Below are 23,609 nucleotides of genomic sequence, written 5' to 3'. Positions count from 1 at the left end.
ACCCAACGTGACAATACATTGCAAAAGGTATAGCAACATGGCTAATTTCATTTCCTTTTTGCGACATTTACAACAGTTATACTTCACAGTTTGACTATAGTTTGTGTGCAGGAATTTTATTAAAACCATAGAGGACATACAGTAAAGACCAAAAAGAAGAAAATGAAAAAGTGTCAAAACCTTTTCTCTCAACACTCTCGTTTATAATAGAAATGAAGTTAATCTACAGTTGTTTTGTATATAAAAGTCATACAGAGGTTATAATTCACTGACGACACACCAACAGCCTACTGCTACACTTTCTACAGCGCTGCTCTGTCTGCAGAATCATCTAAAACTAATCAACATTTCCTGTCAGTCAATAAACATTGTGTCCGCAAAGAAAATGTGTTTTTTTTAAAAACAGTTTGAACAGCATTTCACTTCATCGTAATCAGCAAAGACAAAAACTTTGAGACGTTTTCTCCTGATTGTGACTTTGAAATTATACTGAAATAATAACAAACTTATGATTAAGAGAAAAAATAACTTATATGATATAGATATCATTTACTTTTTTCCTTTAGAAGATCTCTCAAAGATGCAAAGAAAAACAACCTTTCTCTTAATCGTGAGATGTACATTTTGTAGTTTTCTCTTGAAGTCTGAGCAGTATTGTCATAACTACAAAATACGAGTGATAGAAGGTAAGTACATACTAAATACTTAATATTAAATAGTTTAATTTAGCAATTATTTTACTTGTGGATTTTTATTTCTTTATACTTTTTCTGATAACCTTATTCATAGTAAAAAATAAGAATACATGATAATCTAATATAATAAATGAACTACCACGCTGTGAATAAAGAAAGAAAATTAAACTTAAAATTAAATAAGTATTAAGAGGATATGGATCTTATATTAGTGTTCAATTCAATTCGAATTTTAAATTTTACAAATAGAAGGTATTTACCAGATAATATTATTATTTAATATGACTATATTTGACTCTTTTTCTCATATTAAACATCTATATCTAATTGTTATAATAAATGATATTCATTATTAAAAGATCTGTGTGTCTCTCTAATTATAAGGTTATCTCATAATTATGAGATCTTAGTTTTTTCAATGTTTACAACAAAACAGTCTCATAATTACTATATGAACCTCTTCAATAATTTTTTGCATTAACATAAATTATGAGCAAATGAAGTGAAAACGTCTCTTTAATCTCTCTTACTCTCAATAATGTAGTTTGAGTAAGGGACACAAAATGGCCGCCAAAATAACCATGTTTCCATTCACATTTTTTGCCCTTTTTGAAATATCGCATTAGAAAAGCTGTATGGAAAAGGCAGAAAAGTTTAACCAAACTTCCTCAAATATGCAACATAGAAGTCGGAAGTTTATTTTGAAAGGACAGTATTTATGGAACGAGCGGATACTAAGACGTGTTGCTAATGTACATCTAAGAAAACACATGAAAAACATTTTTTTCTGAAAATAAAATGAATCATAGGAGTCTTTCCAGGAGGATACGTTACAACACGTGGAGCAACATGCCTTATTCACGGTACTTTTTTTGCGCCATTTAAGAGGTTTCAAATTCACAGAGTAAAAATACGTCATGATTGTGGGTGTTTGTGTTTCCTGTTTTATTACTGTCAGGGATTTACTAGCAGATAGGACCCAAACGAAGTAAAAGACAGGAAGTTGATATAAAGTTCAAACAAAAGATGAGCTTAACTTAAAAAGTTGATACAAAGGAGGGGGTCAAGACCAGGTAAAACAAAACAACAACAAAAATAAAAAAACTAAACAAGTACAAACCAGAGGGCACGAGGAACCGGAGCAGAAACAAAGACAGGAACTTGGGGAAACAGGAAGGAACACAGACGACAGTCTCACAAGGAAGGGAATACAGACCTAAATACACACAAGACTTTTCACAGAGACAACATACAGCTGGGGAGGGGGGGGTGAAACACAGGGGCAGCAGGTGAACAAAATCAGGTGGGAAAACACAGGAAGTAAAACAGGACAAGACAGAAAGAGAAAACACATTTCAAAATAAAACAGGAAACATGAAACAGAAAAACCCCCAATCTAAGAAAACAAATTGTTTAGTAAGTATTTCATAACTACGACTATGTATCTCATAATAACGAAGTTCCTAAGGGGAAATTTAAGTCTGCTTAAATTCCCTCGATATTTGAGTGGAAGCACGACTTCTGGCTTTAGCTGTCGGAATGTACCACAAACCATCTTGAGCATTTCTGATGAATCAATAAAACACACGTAACCCTTGACTATGCACAGATAAATGATTTTACAAAAGTAAAAAGAAAAGAGAAGCAGTTTGAAACCATGTGATAGTAGAAAACAGACTACCACCACTTTCTAAAATATTAAATGATGAGTTATTAGAAAACACAGAAGAGTGTTTTTAGTTTTGCTGGTCGACAGGCGACTTGCTGATTTCCTGCAGAGACAAAAACCAAATGGCTCCCGACATCCGCTTTGTCCATTACAGAAATCAAACAAGCTCACATTCAGATAAAACATGGAAGAAAAATCCACCAACAAAAAGTTGTATTTCATTGTATGGTGTAAATTCTCCCATGTTAATAAACATTATTTCAAATGTTTAGATATTTTGATTTAGTATCTCACAATAAAGATTTGTATAACTATGAGAAACCCTAATGTAGAAACTCTTTTGGATTTGAAAGTATTTATTCTTACTATAGGAGATTTTACATTTTCTTTATTATTTGGTTTCCTTTGAATTAATCAAATGACTTTATTATTAATCAGACATAGTGTTATTGGTGATTTTTTTTCCACAAAAATCCAAAAATGGGATATTCAATTCAAATACAAAATGTTTTTTTAAATCCTTTTTAAGCAAAGGGAACAATTGTAAGACAGTTTTATCTTTATTTGTAGGTGTTATTTTTTATAATAACAACTTTGTAATGATTTCAAGAAACTGGTAGCATCACAAACGCAAAAGTATGATAAACTTGTTGTGCTTATAAGAGTTTATCATAATAATGAGTTTGTAACTTAGATATTGTCCAATGATTAAGGCTCTCAAAATGATTACACACTTATTGTTATGAGACACTTAGTCATAATTCAGAATTTCTATTTCCACAATTAGAATTTACATGTATTTAATAAAATAATTCACACAGGAGTTTGCTTCCATCTGTTTGACGTTCAAACTCTACCATATTTTATAAGATTGAATAAAAAATATGAAGAGGTATTTATATAACTTTTTTCCCCAGGTCAGAACTATTCAATATAATGTTAAGATTCTAAAAAATAAATAAACTTATGTGGCAGATTTGTCTCCACGTGGCATTAATGTTAAAATCAGACATCACATTGTGAAACTAAAACTCTCGGCGAAGAACCGAATGCTCTCGATTCTGATGGCCCTCAAACGCTCCGCAGTGGAGTCTAACCATAGTAAATCCCTAAAGGTGGAACAACTTTTTTTCGGTATGCTAATAATCAGTTCATTTTAAAAGCTGTACCTGAAGGCATCCCAATATTTCTCCCTGCTTCACGTCTTCAACAGGTCGAAGATACATTTTTGGGAGAAATTTGCCTTTACTTGACAGTTCTCAGTGTAGAAAAAGTGAGAAAATAAACATTGAGGGGTGTAACATGCCCCACGGCTGGCATCCAACCTGGAACATCGAGGTTATAACATAACAAAACATTTATAAAAGAAAATAAATTATGTTTAAAATTAAACTCTTGTAATTCTTTAACTCTACTGGAAGAAAAAATAAATGCTTTTTTGAGTGATATTTTAAAGCAAATTCTGGTGCACGTTTGCCTTTTACAATAACAAACACACTCTCAAAAAATCCTAATTTTCAATCCTTTTTTTTTAACCTGTTTTCAGTGATGAAGCTGTTAATGATTAATACCCTCCCAATAACTTTAGGAGCTTTGTGAATTTATTTAATTTGGCGTATCCAACTGCAAAGTACCAGGTTTTTTTTTAAAGGACTCAAACAAAGGTGAAAAATACATCCCCCAAAAAAACGACACAAAGTTTTGTCATTCAGCTGTTCTCAACTCATAACAGAAATCTATTCAGGTCAAATATAGAAAATGTATCACCAGATTTTTTAGTTCACTTGCCTCTCGGAGCTTCCGTATGTTTCTTTATCGTCTGCAGTATGAAAAAAGCACTGAATGTGCTTGTGTTCGTCCATGGTGACGTTGCGGTTCCTCCACTTCTACTTCAAAGTTTGTACCAAGTTAACAGGAGTCTTGAACCTGAACACATCACAGAGGTTGGAATCTTTCATCTGAAGCTCCTGAATGCAGCATTGTTTCTGTCTCGTGTAATCACAGTTTTTACATCTGAAGAGTTTTGCATTTAGCTGCTGATTGTTTAAGGATAACTTCCAAAAATAATTCACACTCCTGTTATTCCATCTGTAGCCTCCTCTCCACGATGGCGGTTAACCACTGCAACGATTTGTCTAAAAGTGGGTTGGTGGAATTTAGAGGTCAAACTCTGGGCTTCAATTTTTCCAAAACAGAATTTGTAAACACCGTTGATTCAGGTTTCTTTTAACTATGCTTGCTGCAAAGAGATCTGTAATTGGCTGTGTGTTGGGGAAATGCAGTTGCTTCTCAAAATGTATTTTGTTTCTGGGTGAAATATTTAAGTCATATACGGTAGATCTCGTGATAAAGTGGCGCTGAGATGAAGTTAGCATCTCCCTGGTTCCCTCCCCAAAAAGCCAATGGTGATTATTCAATTGGATTAGGCTACTGCAGAAAATAAACTCTGTGGTAAACAAACATTTATGATACTTTACAGGTTTAGTTCAGCAGAACTATGTTTACAAATTGACACAACTGTTGTGATTTTCTATTGGAATATCCAGAAGGAAAAGCTAACGTTAGACTATAAACAAACTAAATGACGGTAACATGACTTCAAGTCAGCACCGCTAAGCTAAAAGTAGCTTAGGTTTGGCTGATGACGTTTACTAGTCTTATTTAGCTAGCGTTAGCAAACACGGTTTTCAAAAAACGTAGAAGCTTCAGACATTCACCAGTGGGGTACTTACTGTCTTGATTTATGTGGTAGAGCAAAACATGAAAATCTGTTCACCACATACCTTATCTCAGGCCTCTAAAAAAAAAAAACTAATTCAACAAACTATTGACTTCCAGACGAGGGAATAGCTAGTGCTAAAATGCTAACTCATGGTAGTATTTTAAGGACTCATTCCTGCAGCACGATATTTAGAAGATTTAAATTGGTTTCCCTCAATGTATTGGAGGTCTAAGTGTACGGTCTGGAGGGGACGCTGAGGAAGGCTGACGGAGCCCTACGGGACAGCTGCGGCCCCCTCCAGTGCACCTTCATGTGGTGGCGCAGGTTGGCCCGGGATGAGAAGAACTTGTCGCACTGCTGGCAGGAGAACGGCTTCTCCTTGGTGTGAATGCGGCGGTGGCAGACGAGCGCCGTGGATACTCGGAAGGACTTCCCGCAGTCGGGACACTGGTAGCGTTTGGGCTCGGTGTGGATCCGGCGGTGGTTTTTGAGGGACATCAGGTTGGGGAACTCCTTCTGGCAGGAGTTGCAGAAGTAGGTCCCGGTCTTGTGGCTGTTCTTGTGGTTGAGGAGGGAGCTGGCGTGGCGGTAAGAGCGACCACACTGATCGCAGGCGAAGCTCCGGGAGCAGGAACCCACCGGACTCAGATCTGAGAGAACACAGACAGCGGGACTTTAGTTCAACGCAGACTATAAACAACCAACGACATGGACCCCAAAGGTGTTTGGTGTTTAAAGACTTAGTTCAGATTAACAACTTCAAGACTTTTTTGACAAACTGTACTGTGACTTTTCTTATCACTCTTTATTTCTATATGACACACTGTAGTTAGTTTATTTTAATTAATACATGTTTAAAATGTATTAATTAACTTTTTTCACATCTTAGTATGCTATGACTTTTTTATTCACTCTTTTAACAAAATACTCTTCTCTTTTATGAACTTACTATTCTATGACTCTTTTAAAAGCTTTTGCATGATATGTATAATATGTAATGTGAATTTAAATGATATTTTATACGGTATACTATGACTTTCTTTCATCAACACAACAGAGATGACTGAGTATTTTAACAATGTTCTATGCTAGGACTTTTTTTGCACACTCTATTACTACTATTATTTATGACTTTTTTATAACATACTATTATGAGACATTTTTCATGACATACCATGACTTTGAAATGAAATGAATTACTATGACTTTTTTACAACTAACTATACTATGTTATGCTACGCTATTGTTTTATGACATACTATTCTAAGACTTTCAATGACTTTTCGATTAAATGTATTCTCGATATACATTTCTTTGTCATTTTATGACTTACTATACTATGATCTTTTTTTGTGGCATTTATTAGGGCAAACTATACGTAGGTTTTATTTAATTTTATGACATGCTATACTGGGACTTTTGGGGATTTTCAAGGAATTGTGACTTTTATGTACTTTTAAAAAATATTTCGAATCATAGTATACTTTTTTCTTATTTTTCCACCTATTAAAATATGCCTTTTTCTGACATACTGTCTTGTAACATTTTTAATATTTCCAACATACCATGTCTTTTCAAACTTTTCAAAAAGTATACTATGACTTTCCTTTTTTCATTCAGTTATTTGTAACATACTATACTATGACTTTTTCACCATATTTTCAACATACCATATCATGAGGTTTTTTCATCTTTTTCGGCATACTATGCTATGACTCTTCTCTTTTTATTCAACTGTTTTTGACATACTATACTATGACTTCTTTAATTGAATTTTGTACATTCTTAACTTGTGACTTTTTTTTAAATATTCAAAATAATGTGTTACTGTTGTATATTTTACAACATAGTACTATACTTTTACTTTCTTCATATTTTCAACACACTACGCTATGATTTTTCAACATACTATACTATGACTTTTTTCTTGAATTTCTTCGGCATATTTATGCGATGAATCTTTTCTTTTTATTCAAACATTTTTTGACATACTATATTATACATTTGTATTGACATTAATGAGATACTATACTATGACGTTTTTCACATATTCCAATACACTATGCTATGCCTTATTTTTAACGATATTTTCTACATACTATAGTGTGACTTAAATATTTTCCCACGTTATACTATGGCTTTTAACATGATATGTTAAGGTTGCATCGGAGGGTGAAAGGTGATGCCTGTTATGATGGTGATTTAATGAGTGGAAATACAATAAATTAAACTCAGTCTAAGGGAAGTCCTGCCAGCCATGAAACAGGATTTCAGAATAAAATAAAGACGTCGGCTTGTTGAACATTAATGAACGTTTTTGTTATTACGAACAAATTGTTTGTTTTCTTTTAAGGATCTGAGCTGCGAGACGAAAGGATTCATTCATTGTCTGACGATAAAGGGTTATTCCAATCACATTACACGCTTACATAATCCAAAGGATCAGCACATGTTAAACTTTAAAAGAAAATCCAATTAGCAACATTACTTTGTGCCAGCAGCAGTTGGATCTGCTTAGTTTTTGAGTTTCTTTTGTTGAAAATAAACACTTATAATTAGCTGTTGATAATTGAAAATGTTCACGCCTTTCTCAAACACAGACTTTAATCCCCAGAAGCCCCTGTGACAGAATAAAAACATGGAGAGAGAGCAGAGAGCAGGATGCTAAATTCAAGGTTTTATGAATGGAGTTTGGTTCAGAAACATATCACTGCTTTCTGCTGGAAACAGTTATGTTAGTTCCTTGTAAAACATCACAAAATGATTATGGACATCTTTAAAAAATATTTTGAATTGAAAATCCACTAGTATGAAATCTCAATAAAGAAACTGGATTTGTTTAAAAAATATAAGACATTAAAAAGAAATAACGATTTGTGTTTCTGATCTCAAAAAATGTAAAGTTGTACTTTAATGATTTAGTGGTAGAAATAAAGTGCAAAATGATAGAGAGAGAACCATTGACAAAGTAATATTTTCCTCTAATATTTAATAATATAAACTGAAAAGGCAATAAACCCTTTAATGTAGCAAAATGCCATAAGACATTTTAACTGGTAATTTTCCCATTGACAGGATTTTAAAATTCTGATAGTGTGTATTAAAGTTAATCATAACGCCTTGAGTTACTCTTATAGAACTTTTGTTTTAAAGAGAAAAAACACTTAATACGATCAGTTTGAAAATAAAAGTAAATGTTTTATATTTGAAGTAAAACCACTTTTTAAGAAATGTATTTTCAAAATATTTGTGTAACCTGCTATACTGTGACATTGTTATTAACTACTGCCAACTATAATGTGACTTTCTTGGCTTCATTTTATTATGACGTCCTATACTTCTTTCTTACACACTATGATATAATGAAATATTTTTTACATGAATATTACAATATTGGGTTTTTATTAGATTTTAGAATAGATAATGGGGCTATTCCAAAAAAAAGTTGTATTTGTATTTTAAAGATTTAGTGGAGATTCATCAAATCATTTGAATTATTTTTTGGACTATACTACGGTGGTTGACAGGGGCACACGCGCTACAACGGCCCAAAACACCGAAAACCGTGCTGCACAAAAATATGTAACTAGAAGAAAACAATGAGACAACGAAACAAATGAGGTAACATCTTCAGCAACTTGACGAAAGACGCGCCACATTTACTAAAAGCTAACAATAAAAAGTGATGCAGAGCTGAGACCAGAGAATTCTTGACGTCCGGGGATAATAAAGTCGGACGACTGTCACTGTTGTTAGTAATTTACCTAAAATACAAGTTCAATGGCTTTATTTAATAATGTAATCATTTTATTCCCTCCAATATTATTGCAGATCTGTTGTAAGCTAGCTAGCTAATTTATTCATTTCAAATATACTGAAAAACTAGAAGGTTACCGGTTGAAGTCCCTGAAAGACCAAGGTCCCAGCTGTGTGCACCATGTGTTTTGAGCTTCTTGCAGTGTTTTTCATTTACAGCGTTTAAAATGAAAAAGGCTACACATGTGTTGTCAAGTTGCTGAAGAGGTTTCTTCATTTGCATGTGATTTGGCACATTTGTGTTTTAATATGCAGCACGTTTCTGCTAAAAGGAAATCCTTTGGGCCGTTGTGACGCGTTTGGACTTTCTGTATTTGTTGTTGAATCAGTGTAAAGTTAAATATAATGATAACTGTTGTACTTTATTTCAACCATTAACAGAGAGCACTGCAGATTTCCTTTTTAATATATTAGAACACTTTTTAAAACTATGTATGAAGTCTAGGGTTTTAATGGTAAAGGATGTAAAGCAGGCTATATAAAAGTGTTCCTAACGTTAACCTGTGTTGAGCAGAAATATTGAACACAATGACCTCTGCTGGGTTTTTTCAACTATTTATTTTCAGTACTCAGCAGTAAGGGTTATAGTATATGGACAAGTTTTTCTGTTAAGAAATGAATTATCAAAACATAGTTTATAAAAGTGTATAGTAAGCATTACATATATATGCATGGAAACAAGAAGTTAAAACAAAAATGTGGGTTATAGTTGTTCCAAAGCAAATCTTTGTCTTCTTCTTTTCCGCTCTAAAACTAGTTGAAATGGGTCCACTCAGAACAGGAAGGTGTGAAAATGTACAGTTATCATAATTTCTGTGTTTCTAGTTCACATCGACTCCTACAGCACTTGACGGTCACTGCACGGCTTTTAACTTTTTTTTTTAAACTAGCACCAGTGCTCCTGAATACGCTGACAAGTTGTGTTCTTTAAAAAAAACTCACACAGAGGCTTTCCAAATAATGCAATTAAATATAAAAAGGATAAAATAAAACAAAAACACCAATAAATACAAGAGGTTACCATAAAAAAGGTTCAACTGATGGAGGAGAATCACCAGGGCGTCCCTTTGCAATGTGAGCTTGATTTTTGTGAAACAGGGATAGATAAATATGGAAGAGACGGATGATGGGAAGTCTCCACCGTCACAACATCACTTGGTAAAAGGCAAGAAAACACTTTCCATCGTTTACACATTTGAAATCTTCTCCACAGAACAGAGGGGATTGTGGGTGAGATAGAAGGGGGGAGGGGGTTTACATCAACACAGCTCTAAACTCACACATCCTAAAGACTAGCTCTGTCCATTACAAGTGTTAATAATAATAATAATATAAATAAATGCATTACTACATTGATCTGTCGTCTTTTTCCTTCTTACAAAAGAGTTCCTGCAGATAATACAGAGAGAAGTACGATTACAATACAGGCCCGACAATATACACCGTCAATTTGTGTGTTTTTACTTTCTTTCCTTTGTTCTGTAAACCTGCAGCCACGTTCACACACAGATTCACACAGCGAGTGTGAAGAAAGAAACGCAATCATTTTTGTTTGAATGCAAAAGTCAAAGAAAAAAAAGGTTAGGACAGAAAATATTTTGTTTGTTTTAAAAAAAACAAGCCAACATATTGTTCTTCTATCTATTTTATGGTCTTAAATAATTGTATTATTTATTGTTCAGCATAATTGTAACCTTATTTAACACGCAGACGTCAATGCAAAAATCTCAAACCTGATCTGAGGTATGTTAGCAAAATATTTTAAACTCAACGTCCATTTACTGTATTTTATACAAAAGCACCAGAAAGTTTAGATTGGGAGCTTTTAAAAAGGATATTTTAATTTGTTATGATTTACCTTTAACAAGCCAACAAGACAAACGAATTACGAAGGAAACTCATGACTCCAATAAACTCAGTTGAAGGCAACACCAGAGAACCAATATGATATAAATTACACGTTAACATTTGCTTGTAAATGTTGATCAAAGGACTAAAAATTACAATTTTTTTACAACTTTTCTTACCATTGTTTTGTTCAAGCCTTACAAGTTTTACGACATTTTGCGAGGTATAAAACAAACCAATCATTGGTTAACGCTATGACAGTTCTCTACATTTCAACTTTAACAAGCAAACCAACCCAATCACGCCTCAGTATTTTTTCTTGAACTTGAAAACCGTAAGTCAAAATATCCCTACTTAGGGTCTCTTTACTAGACCCTCCCCCCTTCAGTAGGGCTGTCAATTAAACAATTTTATACTAGCCTACTTTCAAAAACAGATTTGATAACGAAAACGTGTTGAATAGGAAATAATCTTATGTGCTATTAATGTACAGTACTTTTCTAAATTACACGTTTACCACTGAAAACTCCCGCGGGTTTTTGACTAAAAAGGTGTTAAACACTGCTAATGCTGTTGGATCTGTTTGTGTGAACAAGGCTTTAGGAAGTTACAAGAATAAGGAGCTCATCTTGGTGCTACACACACAAAAACACATTTAAACCCAACCATCCAATCTTCTGGTCCTAAAAGCTCCCACAAGTCATTGCTTCCTCCCATCAAAACAATCCAGGTACAAATAAAAAAGCAAAAACAAACCAAAGGTCTCCACTTAACCTACATGTTGGTCTAAAATAAAAAACACTTTGTGCAGACAGACTCCGTCTGAATATGGTTTTAAAAACGTTGTGACAAAGGCCACGCACAACTTCCTATGAACATCGTCAGAACAGGGATGGAGGAGGGAAACAGAGAAACTGCAAACACAGGAACAACGAGCTCCTGGGGTTGAAATGAGCACGCGCCAGACTTCCTCAACAGTGACAACCACAGGACTCGTCAGTCTCTACGAGCTGGGCTTTCAGAAAAAGTCCCTGCAGGTGCTCCAGAGAAAGGTTAACCCCCCCCCCCGTATGAGGCAACATGCAGGCGGGTAAAGGCAGGTGTAGTAAAAGTCTGTGAAACTACATCATGTCTGTATCTCTGTTTGTCAGTCTGCGTGGGACAGTTCTAGAAACAAGGCCTTGTAGGAGCATCCGCCAAGGAAGCATTGGCGCAAGAAAGGTTAAAAACGTGTGTGTGCATGTCCTTCGTTTTGAGTCGTATGTGTGTGTGTGCACAAGCGTCCATTTTGCGCTCTGCTTTATGTGTATGTTCAGTCATGCAAGACCTGTCCTTCTCACACACACACACACACACACACGCATGCACACGCACGCACACTACGGCCTCACATGGAAAGAAACTCTCTCCCCCCCCCCCCCTTGTCTCCCACCCCCTCCCTCATCCCATATTATATGAAGGGGCCGCCGGGCATACCCAGGAAGTTGGCCGCACCCATGGCCATGGGAGGGGGCGCCGTGGATCCGTTCCAGTGCACCTTCATGTGGTGCCTCAGGTTGGACTTGGAGGAGAAGCGCTTGTCGCACTGCTGGCAGGAGAACGGCTTCTCCTTGGTGTGGATGCGGCGGTGGCAGATGAGTTGGGTGGAGACACGGAAGGACTTCCCGCAGTCGGGACACTGGTAGCGTTTGGGCTCGGTGTGGATCCGGCGGTGGTTCTTGAGGGACATCAGGTTGGGGAACTCCTTCTGGCAGGAGTTGCAGAAGTAGGTCCCGGTCTTGTGGCTGTTCTTGTGGTTGAGGAGGGAGCTGGCGTGGCGGTAAGAGCGACCACACTGATCGCAGGCGTGGGGTTTGAGGACCTCACTGTGGCCACCACGGCTGCGGGCTTTGGCAATGCTGCTAGGGTGCAGTCCTTGCTCTTGCATCAATGTGAGGTCAAGGCCTGACCCCCAGCCCAGCTCCTGGGAGCCCCCCGGCCGAGGCTGCTGGGGTCTGGGCTGGCGGGGCTGCGGCGTTTGGCCATGGGTGATCTCCATGTGGAGCCTGAAGCTGGCCTGCGTGGGGAAGGATCTTTGGCAGGAGCGGCAGGTGAGCTCCCGCTGCTTCTGGTGGACTCGTCGGTGGTTGTATAGCTGAGAGGAAACGCGGAAGGCCTTTCCGCAGTCGTGGCATCGATGGCGCCGCATCTCTGAGTGGATACGACGGTGGTTCTTCAGGGCAAGCAGGTTGGAGTAGGTCTTGAGGCACACGGCGCAGTGGTAGATGCCGACAGTGTGGGTGTTCTTGTGGTTAAGGAGGGAGCTGGCGTGGCGGTAGGAGCGTCCGCACTGATCACACCTGTGCATAGACAAATGAGGACAAACATGGGGATGGGACAGAGGGTAAAAGAAAAGGGAGATTAGAAACTGAAAATGGTAGTCCGCCTTCAAAATTCTATCCCAATTTAACTCTGGTTACCACTTTTTCTTTAGAATTATTGAAATATTTTTTTACAACTCATCATCTAAGATGTTGTACATACAGGTATATGATCTGAAATCCGGCTTAAAGCTTTCATAGAAGACTACTACAAAGTGGTGTACCATTTAAAGTTATGATTTCTATACAGACCATAGGGAGGGAGGGAGGGACATGTGGGAAAAACTATTGACAAACACCTGGGATTCATGTGGGGGACTGGGAAGTATCTGCTGCTCCCTGCACTGCACAAATGGACGCAAGCTTCTTTCACATCTGGGAACAATTTCAAAAACCTTCACAGCCGTCTTTTGGGTAATCACTCTTTTCTGTATAAAAATGATGAAAGATCCATCAAAAATGCCAAAGAACCTCTACCATGTCTGACTATAATAACGAAAGATGTAAGAATAAACCCTAACAGGTGCAGTGCAGCTAGCTCCAAATACTTCCTAATCTATCCTCTGACTTATTTGCCAGGCATCAAAATGTGTCCCATAAAAAAAACTGCATGTTCTAGTCCATTAACTGGCCAGGATTATTAGACTGCCTAAAGAAAACAAACAAACAAATCAAAGACTACAATCAAAATCATTACAAGAGCAAAGAAAAAACATCAATACTAAAAATGTTGCTAATAATCTACACACAAAATACTTAGAGCAAATCTGTGTTAAAGTTGGCTAAGGAAAGCAAAGCATGAAAACAAAACATCTAAACATGAAGGTAGCCTTAAAAACTAAAGTGTGTGATATATGCTAACTGAAAGCAAACGGGTTTGACTTATCTGGTCTCTCCACTAATTCAATTTGTCCAAACTTCAGAAAAATCCGAATTCCGGCACGCGTATGGTCCCAAGGAAGCCGGATTGGAGATCATATACCTGTAATAGACACGTAGAGACCTAAATTTATCTTCACTATTTTTTTGCCAACTTCGTAGATTCACAAACAACTGACGAGAACTCACGTGTACCGACACTCCTCGCCCTCTCCCGGGGGTGCAGCGGCCTTCCTCCTGATTTCCATGCCTACCTGGTTGTCACCGCAGCGGTGCCTGGCTAGGCCGGATCTCCCCTGGAAACTCTTCCCACAGGTGGGGCAGCCAAAGGGGGTAGCGCCCTCCTCGTGGACCTTCTGGTGGTTTCGGAGGAACCTGGCAAGCCGGAAGGCTTTCCACACGTGTGGCAGATGTGCTTCTTCCGCTGAGTGTGGATGCGCATATGGTTGCGTAGGGCCATGTAGTTGGTGTAGGGCTTGTCGCAGAAGTTGCAACGAAAGTTGCCTGTCTTGTGGGTGTGCTTGTGGTTCAACAAGGAGCTTGCATGTTTGTAGGCACAGCTGCAGAGGTCACAAGCATAGGGTCTCTCGTCAGAGTCCAGGTCCACAGAACTTCTCTCTAAGCTGATATTGGGGGTGTTGTTGCTTGAGGAGGATGAAGGCAGGTGCTGGGCCGGGCAGTCGTGGGCTGCAAGTTCATCGGCCGTGGCAAAGCCTTCGCAGCAGCCATCGCACTCAAAATCCATCTGGACTCCGGGGCCCTGTGGTCCTTTGCACAGGCCAGCTGTAGTGTGGGTGGCTAGCTGCCTCTGGGTACGGAAGCCCTTGCCGCATTCTTGGCAGTTGTGTTTCTTCTGGGCAAAGTGGAGACGAAGATGGTTTTTCATTGCCAGCCTGTTGGGGTATGTGGAGTTGCAAACGTTGCAGTGGTACTCCCCAATTTTGTGAAGGTTCTTGTGATTGGCCAGGCTGCCTGCGTGTCGGTATGTCTTGCCACATTCTTCGCATGCAAAAGGCCGACGTCCAGTTTCAGATGGATCAAACTTCTGGGGCCTTGAAGTTCCAGCTGAAGAGTAGGGTTTCTTGAACCCCTGCTGGCTATATTTCACGCCAGTCTGCTGGGCCTTTGATGGTTCTCCTCTCATATTCTGCATTTGAGACGGTCCAGGCTGCTGGAAGCGAGAACCATTGGGGCCAGTCCGAACAAGACCTTTGGCTCGGTGCTCCTCATGGAGACGAAGATGGTTGATCAGCTGCTTTTGGATCTTGAAAGCTTTTCCACATTCTTCACACTTGTGCCTGCAGCATGGATGAGCAGAGATGCAGAAAATGCAGTAAATACATTAAAATCTAGGACTAATATCAGGGTGATGGTGGTTGAATACATTTAACAGGACATCTTGGAAGGCTATTAAAATAAATGCATTATGGTTAAGAAAATGTATTCCTTAAATCTTATGGGGATAATGGTATTATGATAAACTAACATGCAACATGTTTGGAAACACATCGACTAAATCAGAGTTTGAAATTTGAAACATTTTACAACAAAATTATGCTAAATATCGTAAACCAGGGGCCACTACAAGCTAAAAAGATGTCAAATTTAATTAGGGTTCAGGAAACTTGATTGAGAGACTACGGTTGCACAGTTAAGCAAATGTTAATCAAATGAAGATAATCTACTGCAGGGCTTTAGAATGTTTTAACATAAACTGCAACAGCCAACTTTCAAACGTGTATATTTAACAAAATGGATAGAATCTGGGACCTACCTCTTTAGATCAAAGTGGGTCCTTTGGTGATTCTTCAGAGCCAGCAGATTGTAGTAGCGTTTCTGGCACACCAAGCAGCGGAAAACCCCCGTCTTATGTGACTTCTTGTGGTTAAGGAGTGAGCAGGGGTGTCTGTATCCTCGTCCGCATTGGTCGCACTTATGGGGCTTGTCACTTTGGTCCAACATAGGCCTACGTCCATCGCCACCAACCTCACGGCTTCCACCGGCAACCCCACCACCGACACCTTCTCCTCCAGACATCCCTTTGGCTCCATTCAGACCCTGCTTGCTCAGGGAGCTAGACCTATTCTTGCCAGGGCACAAGTGTGTGATCAAGTGGTGGCGGTCGGCAAAAAACATGCCACAGTCAACACAAATATGGTTGCGTCCATCCATCTTGTCATTGCCATTAGCTGAGCTGCCTACAATACCCTGTTGCTGGCCATCCGGCCTTTGGGGGCCATGGACTAACTGGTGATTCAGTAGGTCTTGCTTCCTTGAGAAGCTCTGGCCACAGGTGGAGCAGATCATCCTCCACTCTTGCTCCAGGGAGGAAGGTCCGGGCCCTGTTGGGTTATTCGCATGGCTACGCAGGTGGCTCCTGAGGGCTCGGAGGCTGGCGTAGTGATTGCCGCACACCGAACACTGATACACTTCTCCATCATCGTCGTCATCTTTGTCATTGCTTCCCATTCTCTTGCCTCCGCTCTGGGAATATTGTCGCTGGCTGCTGCCTTCTTTCAGGCTGCTGGAGCTTCCAGCAGGCAGTGAAGTTGCAGTGGAGCTGTGGTAATTCATGTTTCCCATGAAACCGTTAGACATGTTCCCTTGCTGCTGTTGCGGCTGCTGGCCACGACGAGGACACATGTGCGACTTGATGCCAGATACATCTCCATACATCTCGCCGCAGTCTGCGCACACATGTCTGTCTGCCTGGCGGTGAGCAGAGTTGCTCTGGGAAAGTGAACTGCCATCAAAGCGATCGTGGAACTCAAGAGATTCCAACCCACTGCCGTGGCCACCATCTTGTACGAAGTGGGCCGCATCACCAAGATTCCCTGGCAGGGAAATTGGAGTCGTGGCGCCGCTGCCTTCCTGGACGTAGCTCTGCTGGGAGTCTAGGGTTAGTGGCTCTGGAGACAGCCAGTCATTGCCATCATTATTTAAAGACTGGTTGGCAGAACGCCCCTTGTGGCTTCGTAGGTGGCTGTGTAGCGCTGCCAGGTGGGGGTACTGCTTACAGCAGATTGTGCACTGGTAATGGCCTGTCTGATGGCAGCGCTTGTGGTTGACCAGGCTTCCTGCATGCCGGTAGCTTTTGCCGCACTCTCCACACTTGAAGCGCCGCTCTCCATTATCTGGAGAATTAGCCTGGGGCACCCGGCCTCCAGAGGGAGAGGATACCGAGCCCTGTGATCCAGAGCTAAGCGCGTCTGAGTTGAGAATGGAGCTTTCCTGGCCATGAGAGGCAGGGTTAGGGTCATGGGTCAGATAGTGGACTTTTAGGGTGTCCAGATCTGGATGTCCTGCGCCACAGTATGCGCATGTGTAGATGGGATTGTTGACTGGAGGGCCCATAATGGGGTCATATGGGCCTCGTTTGTCAGTGGGCAGGGGTGGCAGGGGCAGAGGGTCACCCAGCGCAGGGGTGTATGCTGGAGATCGAATCGCACTCAGATTGTGGGCCATGATTCCAGGGAAACTGCGCGTCAGACCAAGGGAGGGCGAGGCTGCGTTGTGCAGCAGTATATGCTCCTGAAAATCAGTCTTATTTGGCAGCGCTATCTGGCACAGGTGGCAGAAGCACGAGGCAGTATCGTTGCTCTGAGACGAATGTGTGCCACTGCTACGCGAGTCGTGGAGGCTGCTGCTGCTGCTGCTCACCATTGAGGCACCAGGGGTCTTGAACTTCGAATGAGTTCTCTCGTGGCTGTTTAGGGCAGCCAGGTTGCTAAATTGTTTAAAACACACAGAGCACTTAAAAGTTCCCTGCTGATGACACTTTTTGTGGTTCACCAAGCTACCGTGGTGCCGGTAGGTTCTATCGCACTGGTCACACTTGAATGGTCTGTCCCAAGCGTTGTCGTGCTCAGGAGAGCCTTTTTTTCCGTTGTTGTCTGTCTCGTGGCCTTGTAGGACACTATGTCCCAAACCACTATTATTCAAATGTGAGCGACCAAACCCGTCCGAGAGGTCTTGGGCGAGACCGTAGTCCCTCTCGTCGTGGCCCGTTTCCTCTGGAACTTCTTCGCTCTCTTCTTCTGCGTGTGCACTACTGGGGGACAGAGTATGGATACGTAGGTGATTTTTTAAAGCTACCGCGTTTGGCAGCGTACGCGTACAAACTGGACACTGGAATGAACCTACTTCGTGAGACTTTTTATGATTGGCTAGGCTAGCTGCGTGCTTGTAAACTCGGCCACACTGTTCACACTCAAAACGTCCGTTTTCTTCTTGCTGATAATGTGCTTTCATATGTTCTAGAAGACTTGGAGTACTCGGACAAACCATATCACACTCTTTACAGGGGAAACCCTTGGCACGACTCATATCATGCATTGCCATAGTACTCTAAAGCAAATAGGACGGAGGGAATCACAGTTCACATCAAAGAAATGAACAGTGACGTAGGGGATGGGGGAGGAAACTGCTGGGCTTAGCTCTTCAGCTGAGGGTGCCGATTGCTTCCCTAGGGCATGTCCGACCAATCAGGGCCCACCTTGGGAGGTGGCGGGCCGGCGGGGGGGGTCACACCAGCCAATGAGGTTTCACTGTGGAGACAAGAATAAGCAAAGGGAAGGTTACCTAAATAATAAAATCTTGTATTTATCCAATTTTACCACAGTGCAATCCTGTAACTGTCAAGCAATCCAGTATTGAAGGTTATTATATTGAATAACCATTTTGCCAGTTCTTTATCAAGCAAATGTTTCATTTGTATTGCTCTTTTATATCCTTTAGATATATTTTTTCCATTTATAGACCTGTTTCAAACACAGCTCAAGATGAAAACAGCCACAGTCATTAGTTGTAGCCCAAATGACATATCAGATACCAGATTCTAACCTTCTATTGTTAAGCGTCTTAATCTGCAAAACAGGTTAATGTTGTCATGATTTTTTAATATAAGACAATTGTAGTTCATTTTCATCTCAAAATGGATGTTTTGTCTTGGTGTTAAAGTAAAAACTGCAATATCAAATACTTTCGTCACAAAAAAAGGAAATAAAATGTCAACATTTTACTAAAGGCTGCAATTAATGATCAGTGTTAATATTGATTGATATAATGAGATGACGTGTAATTCATTTTCCAATAATATCATGTGCGATATTACATTACATTTATGCTATGATTTTTCATTCTTATGCTGTAGTTTTTTGTAATCTTTGGCACAAGAATGTTTGTTTAGGATTAATAACAATTTATTTTGTGTTAACGTGAGAAAAGAAAGAAAGATATTTATTACTCGATGTGCATGAAACTTGTTTTGCTTTGGTAATATAAAAGCATTATATTATATTTATTATCATAACATTTGCAGATAAATTATGTCATTTCTCTTATTTCAACATCGCAACAACTTCCTCTGATTTCTGAAGGATTCTCACAACAGGACACACCTCTGTTGACAGTGTAAACGGGGCTCACTCAGAAAACCTACCCCCCACCCCCAATGCAAACTGCATTCATTGCGGTGCTAATATCCTGCATACTTTAGTTATTTACTCCAACTGTTTGTTTCTAATAGAGGACACTGCAGCTGCTGTCATGCTGACAGGAAGCACATTGGAGAATTTGCAAGTATGTCAATGCAATGTATCGATGACGTGATATTTGTATACAAACTAGGTATCATCTTTTATCTTAGAGATGTTCATTTTAAAAAGGTGTGTTTCCCTGGTTTCAAACGCTGCATTATAGTAAGGTACATATTTTTGGAACTTTCCTCAGCTGTCCAGTTCATGTCAAAATAACAGGATGTATTATTTTTAATCACTTTTTATCAAAAGATATAATTCGCAATGGTTAACGAGGCTACAATCACAAGTCAATAGTTGGTGATTAAAGTGCGTTCAGGTCTGTAAAAGTTTTAACAGGATAATCTGTAATCTGTACCTGGTTACATCAGGCGGATTTGTTAATCCGAACACTCTCTCAATTACACACCATCAAACTTAAGTCAGGTTCACTGACCTGAACCCCGCTATAATCAAGTCTCTCTAGCTATGTATGGATAAAGGGTTTGTATGACACACACATTGTATACATTTAATTCTATACAAACTTTAAAACTTGTGTATATATTTTGTGTGTACGTAAATTAAAGAGGCAACAAATTGTGTTTCAGTTTGAAACTTTGTAATAAATAGCCCTAAAAACAGCATGGAAAAAACTAATGGAAAGATATGCATGGAGGTTATGGTGGATAAAAAAAAGAGGTAGAGAGGGAAGGACTAATACAGATGTAGGGGAGGATAAAAGTAGAAGATATTTCCTCTATTTTAAATAATACAAATTGAACAGATAACACAAAATCCAAATTGAGGAGGTAGAGTATTCAAGTATGGCGATGCTGCAGAGATGTCCCTAAAAAACAAACCAGTCCGTCTGACTTTCTGCCCCAATTTAAGCTTTATTAACCAATAATTAATGTAATTTATGTATTGTTGTTTAAACAGGGCTTTGGAAAATACCAAATATCATTAAAGCCGTCTTTCTTGGGAGACTTGATTAGTGATGCAACAATCCATCTCCAACTTAAAATGAGTATAAAAAGACATAAATTAATAGTTAAAGACGTTTTTCATACTTAAAATGTATCTTCAGATCTGGAGATTTACTGCTTTCTATGTTTTTTAAATCATACAAAAACTGAAAATCTTTAAACTTATGCCCCTTAGAGTTAAACATCTTCAAAAATGTATATCTCAAATAGTTTTCACTCTCTGATTGTGAATAAAGAACGTATCAATGAAGTGCCAAAGAATTTAAAAATTAGGCTTTGGAGCTGTAAAATCTACTTTTCAAAAGATATTCTGACTTTACAATTTACCATGATGGATTCATTTAATGTCCTTACATCAGTATATGTGTTAACATTCATATTTGTTTTCACGGGAGAAAATGAACAACAATGTTATAAAACCCCATCAATTAATAATTTTTATTACAACTTTATTGGTGGAAGCACTTCTTCCACAAAAAATAATAATAATAAAAATAATAGTTGAATGTAATATTGAGCACAAGCAAAGTTATCTAAAAAGTATCTAGCAGAAAATCATCAAGTTCTGCATCTCAATCAGATGTAACTGTATAATAATCGCCTGGTGTTAGCGATACATATCCCACATCATTTTCTCTTTTTCTTTCTTCTGTTGGAAAATTAACGTACCAGATGATAAACAGGACTGACTTTTTTTTTTTATGTAATACAAATCAATCAAAGTTTATTTATATAGCCCATTATCACAAATTTTACATTTGTCTCAGTGGACTTAACAGTTTGTACATAATATGAATACGACACCCTCTGTCCTTGGACCTTCACATCTGACAAGGAAACACTTCCTAAGAAACCCCAGAGTTTCGGGGGGGGGAAATGTAAATAACCTTGGGGAGAGGAGATGTCCCTCTCCCAGGACTGACAAACGTGCAATAGATGTTGTGCTTAACTTAAACAGATAATACAGTGAGTGTTCAGTTTGGTTTCTTGTGAGCGTGACTGTAAGCTGCTGGTTTAGATAACTTACTTTTCCAAACTGTTGTACACAATATTTTATACCTCTGGATGAGCATGTACATACATAATGGCGAATTGACTTCGCAATCACCAAGCACGAAATCTATTTTGTTTAAAGTCACTTCATGTCTATATTTCAGTTACCCAGTATTTTTAACTTCCATGTTTTTTTGTTTTTACATATTTATTGGCCGCATGTCTTTAATTAGTGTAAATATGACAATAAACATGGCAGTAGCCACAGTAATCGGGTGCAGATCTTTTAAATGAAGCATCTCATTCACACAGATTTTAAGCAGACCATTCAGAAGCAGCCAATCAAAACCCTCCCTTTCTTTCCCCGTCCAACTTTTTTCTTCCTCAGATAATGTAAACAAACGGAATTTGCGCTGCACGAAAACAACTAATACAACCACTTCATTAACAAACAAAGCCATTTCACTGTTTGTGGTGCAGAAACTGTCTCAGGCGGATTCATACACCGTGCAGAAATAAACCGGGTATGTTCACACATGTATGCGTTGTTTTTGATCAGAGACAATCAGCAGCTTCGGCAATAAACTCATCAAAACTATAATTTTCTTCGTGTGATTAGAGCAGATTTATCATAGAAAGAGCCGTGACAGCCGCAGCAGGGCGGTCTGACCTTGGCCCGTCTCCACTCGCTGGGGTTCAGTCCCGGCATGGATTTATCGGGACAAAAGCGGGGAATCTTCTCCGACATACGGCCGACATTTCCTAAGGCCGACTACCCGAATTTAACCGGGGGAGTGACACCCGAGCCCGGTCGTTGAGGAGAGCAAAACCAACCAAGGGGGTTGGGGTCGAACTGAATCAAATCGCCCGGTGTTAGTGATGTTTTTCCGGACGCTCACAGCATAGCGGGGACAACACCTACAGCCCACTTTCACTGAGACCCCATTTCATCGGAAAATGGCTTTGGAGCAGCGAGCCATTTTCCCCATGCTAACGCTAGCATCTCCTTTTTTAGCCAACAAACACACATTGATACCCCGCAGCGCTACAACCACGGGCGTCGGATGTGGGTATTTCCTAACAATAACGTGCATATACCATATTCAGCAACATTGATGATTTTAGTATGTTGCTAATATAAACATGTTGGTGGATATGAGCTAAAAGATACACGGCCGAGCTAACATTAGCAATAAGCTAGTTAGCAACCCCCCGTGATGAGAGAAAAGGGGTAAAACGGAAGTGCAAAACACAAATATTGTAAACAAACGCGTCAAATACAAATTTGCCAAAGCTAACGAGTGAGCAATTTGTCATGTTTTATAATATGAAGCAAACTGGTCGCTGTATGCGCTTGGCGAGAGGTTAGCATCTCAGCTAACCCCAGGCTAGCCCGGAGCTACACAAAGATCTCGACAAACACACCGCGGCCCCCATTGATGAAAACCTCGTTTTTAGCTGTTTCTCAGCTCTACACTTACCCCTCAATCGGCCTCTGCGCCCGCACGGGTGGACGATGCACGACGTGGAGATGCAAAAATACGCAGATTTCAGGGATTCGGCATGATTTATTTTCTCGTCCCCCGGTTCAAACACCGACTTTTGCTTCTTGGCTCTTTTCCCCCCTCTACCTTCTCTCTACCGCCTCTTCGAAAACATACTTCCTGCCGCTGCCGCTGCTGGCTGCGCGTCGAAGGAGCGCAAACCGCTGCGCGTCATCATGCGCACAAAAAAACCCCAGAAGCAATAAAAACATCAAGTTTGTGGTTTTATTTTAATAATTTCTCTCAGATCTCAATAGAATTATTATTTTACAGACAATCACAGAGACTCGGTGCTGCTCGGCCTCACTGCCGCCGGGGAAAACCGAGCCAAGCCGAGCCAGGCTGCAGGCTGGATCTTCATCCCCTTCATCTTCTTCTTCGTTAACATCATGGGGCAAATGACATTCTGAGGTCGTTTTATCAGCTGAAAATCTGCAAATCACATGTGGTCAACCTGTGGTATAGGAATCATGTCTTATTGTGTTGTATGATCAATAATCAATAAATAAATGATATTACAAACATAGCATTTTCATTAAAAAAACACCTTTTGAAGCTTTCTTCTTCCTTATGTATGA

The 23,609-nt window shown here is 39.5% G+C and overlaps 1 protein-coding gene across 1 annotated transcript; it reads right to left on the bottom strand.

Moving 5' to 3' along the window:
- Positions 1-1,359: 1,359 nt before the first annotated feature.
- Positions 1,360-23,125, bottom strand: si:dkey-89b17.4 (zinc finger protein 646). Its single transcript, XM_063903510.1, is given in 6 exon segments — positions 1,360-5,736; positions 12,227-13,089; positions 14,179-14,380; positions 14,383-15,287; positions 15,764-18,536; positions 22,969-23,125. Coding segments are annotated over 5 exon segments (4,959 nt in total). The 5' UTR covers positions 18,331-18,536; positions 22,969-23,125; the 3' UTR covers positions 1,360-5,314.
- Positions 23,126-23,609: the final 484 nt, after the last annotated feature.

Source organism: Eleginops maclovinus, chromosome 16 (assembly GCF_036324505.1).
Source record: "Eleginops maclovinus isolate JMC-PN-2008 ecotype Puerto Natales chromosome 16, JC_Emac_rtc_rv5, whole genome shotgun sequence".
In the NCBI taxonomy this organism is placed as follows: Eukaryota; Metazoa; Chordata; class Actinopteri; order Perciformes; family Eleginopidae; genus Eleginops; species Eleginops maclovinus.
This window is presented reverse-complemented; position numbering and strand designations above follow the sequence as displayed.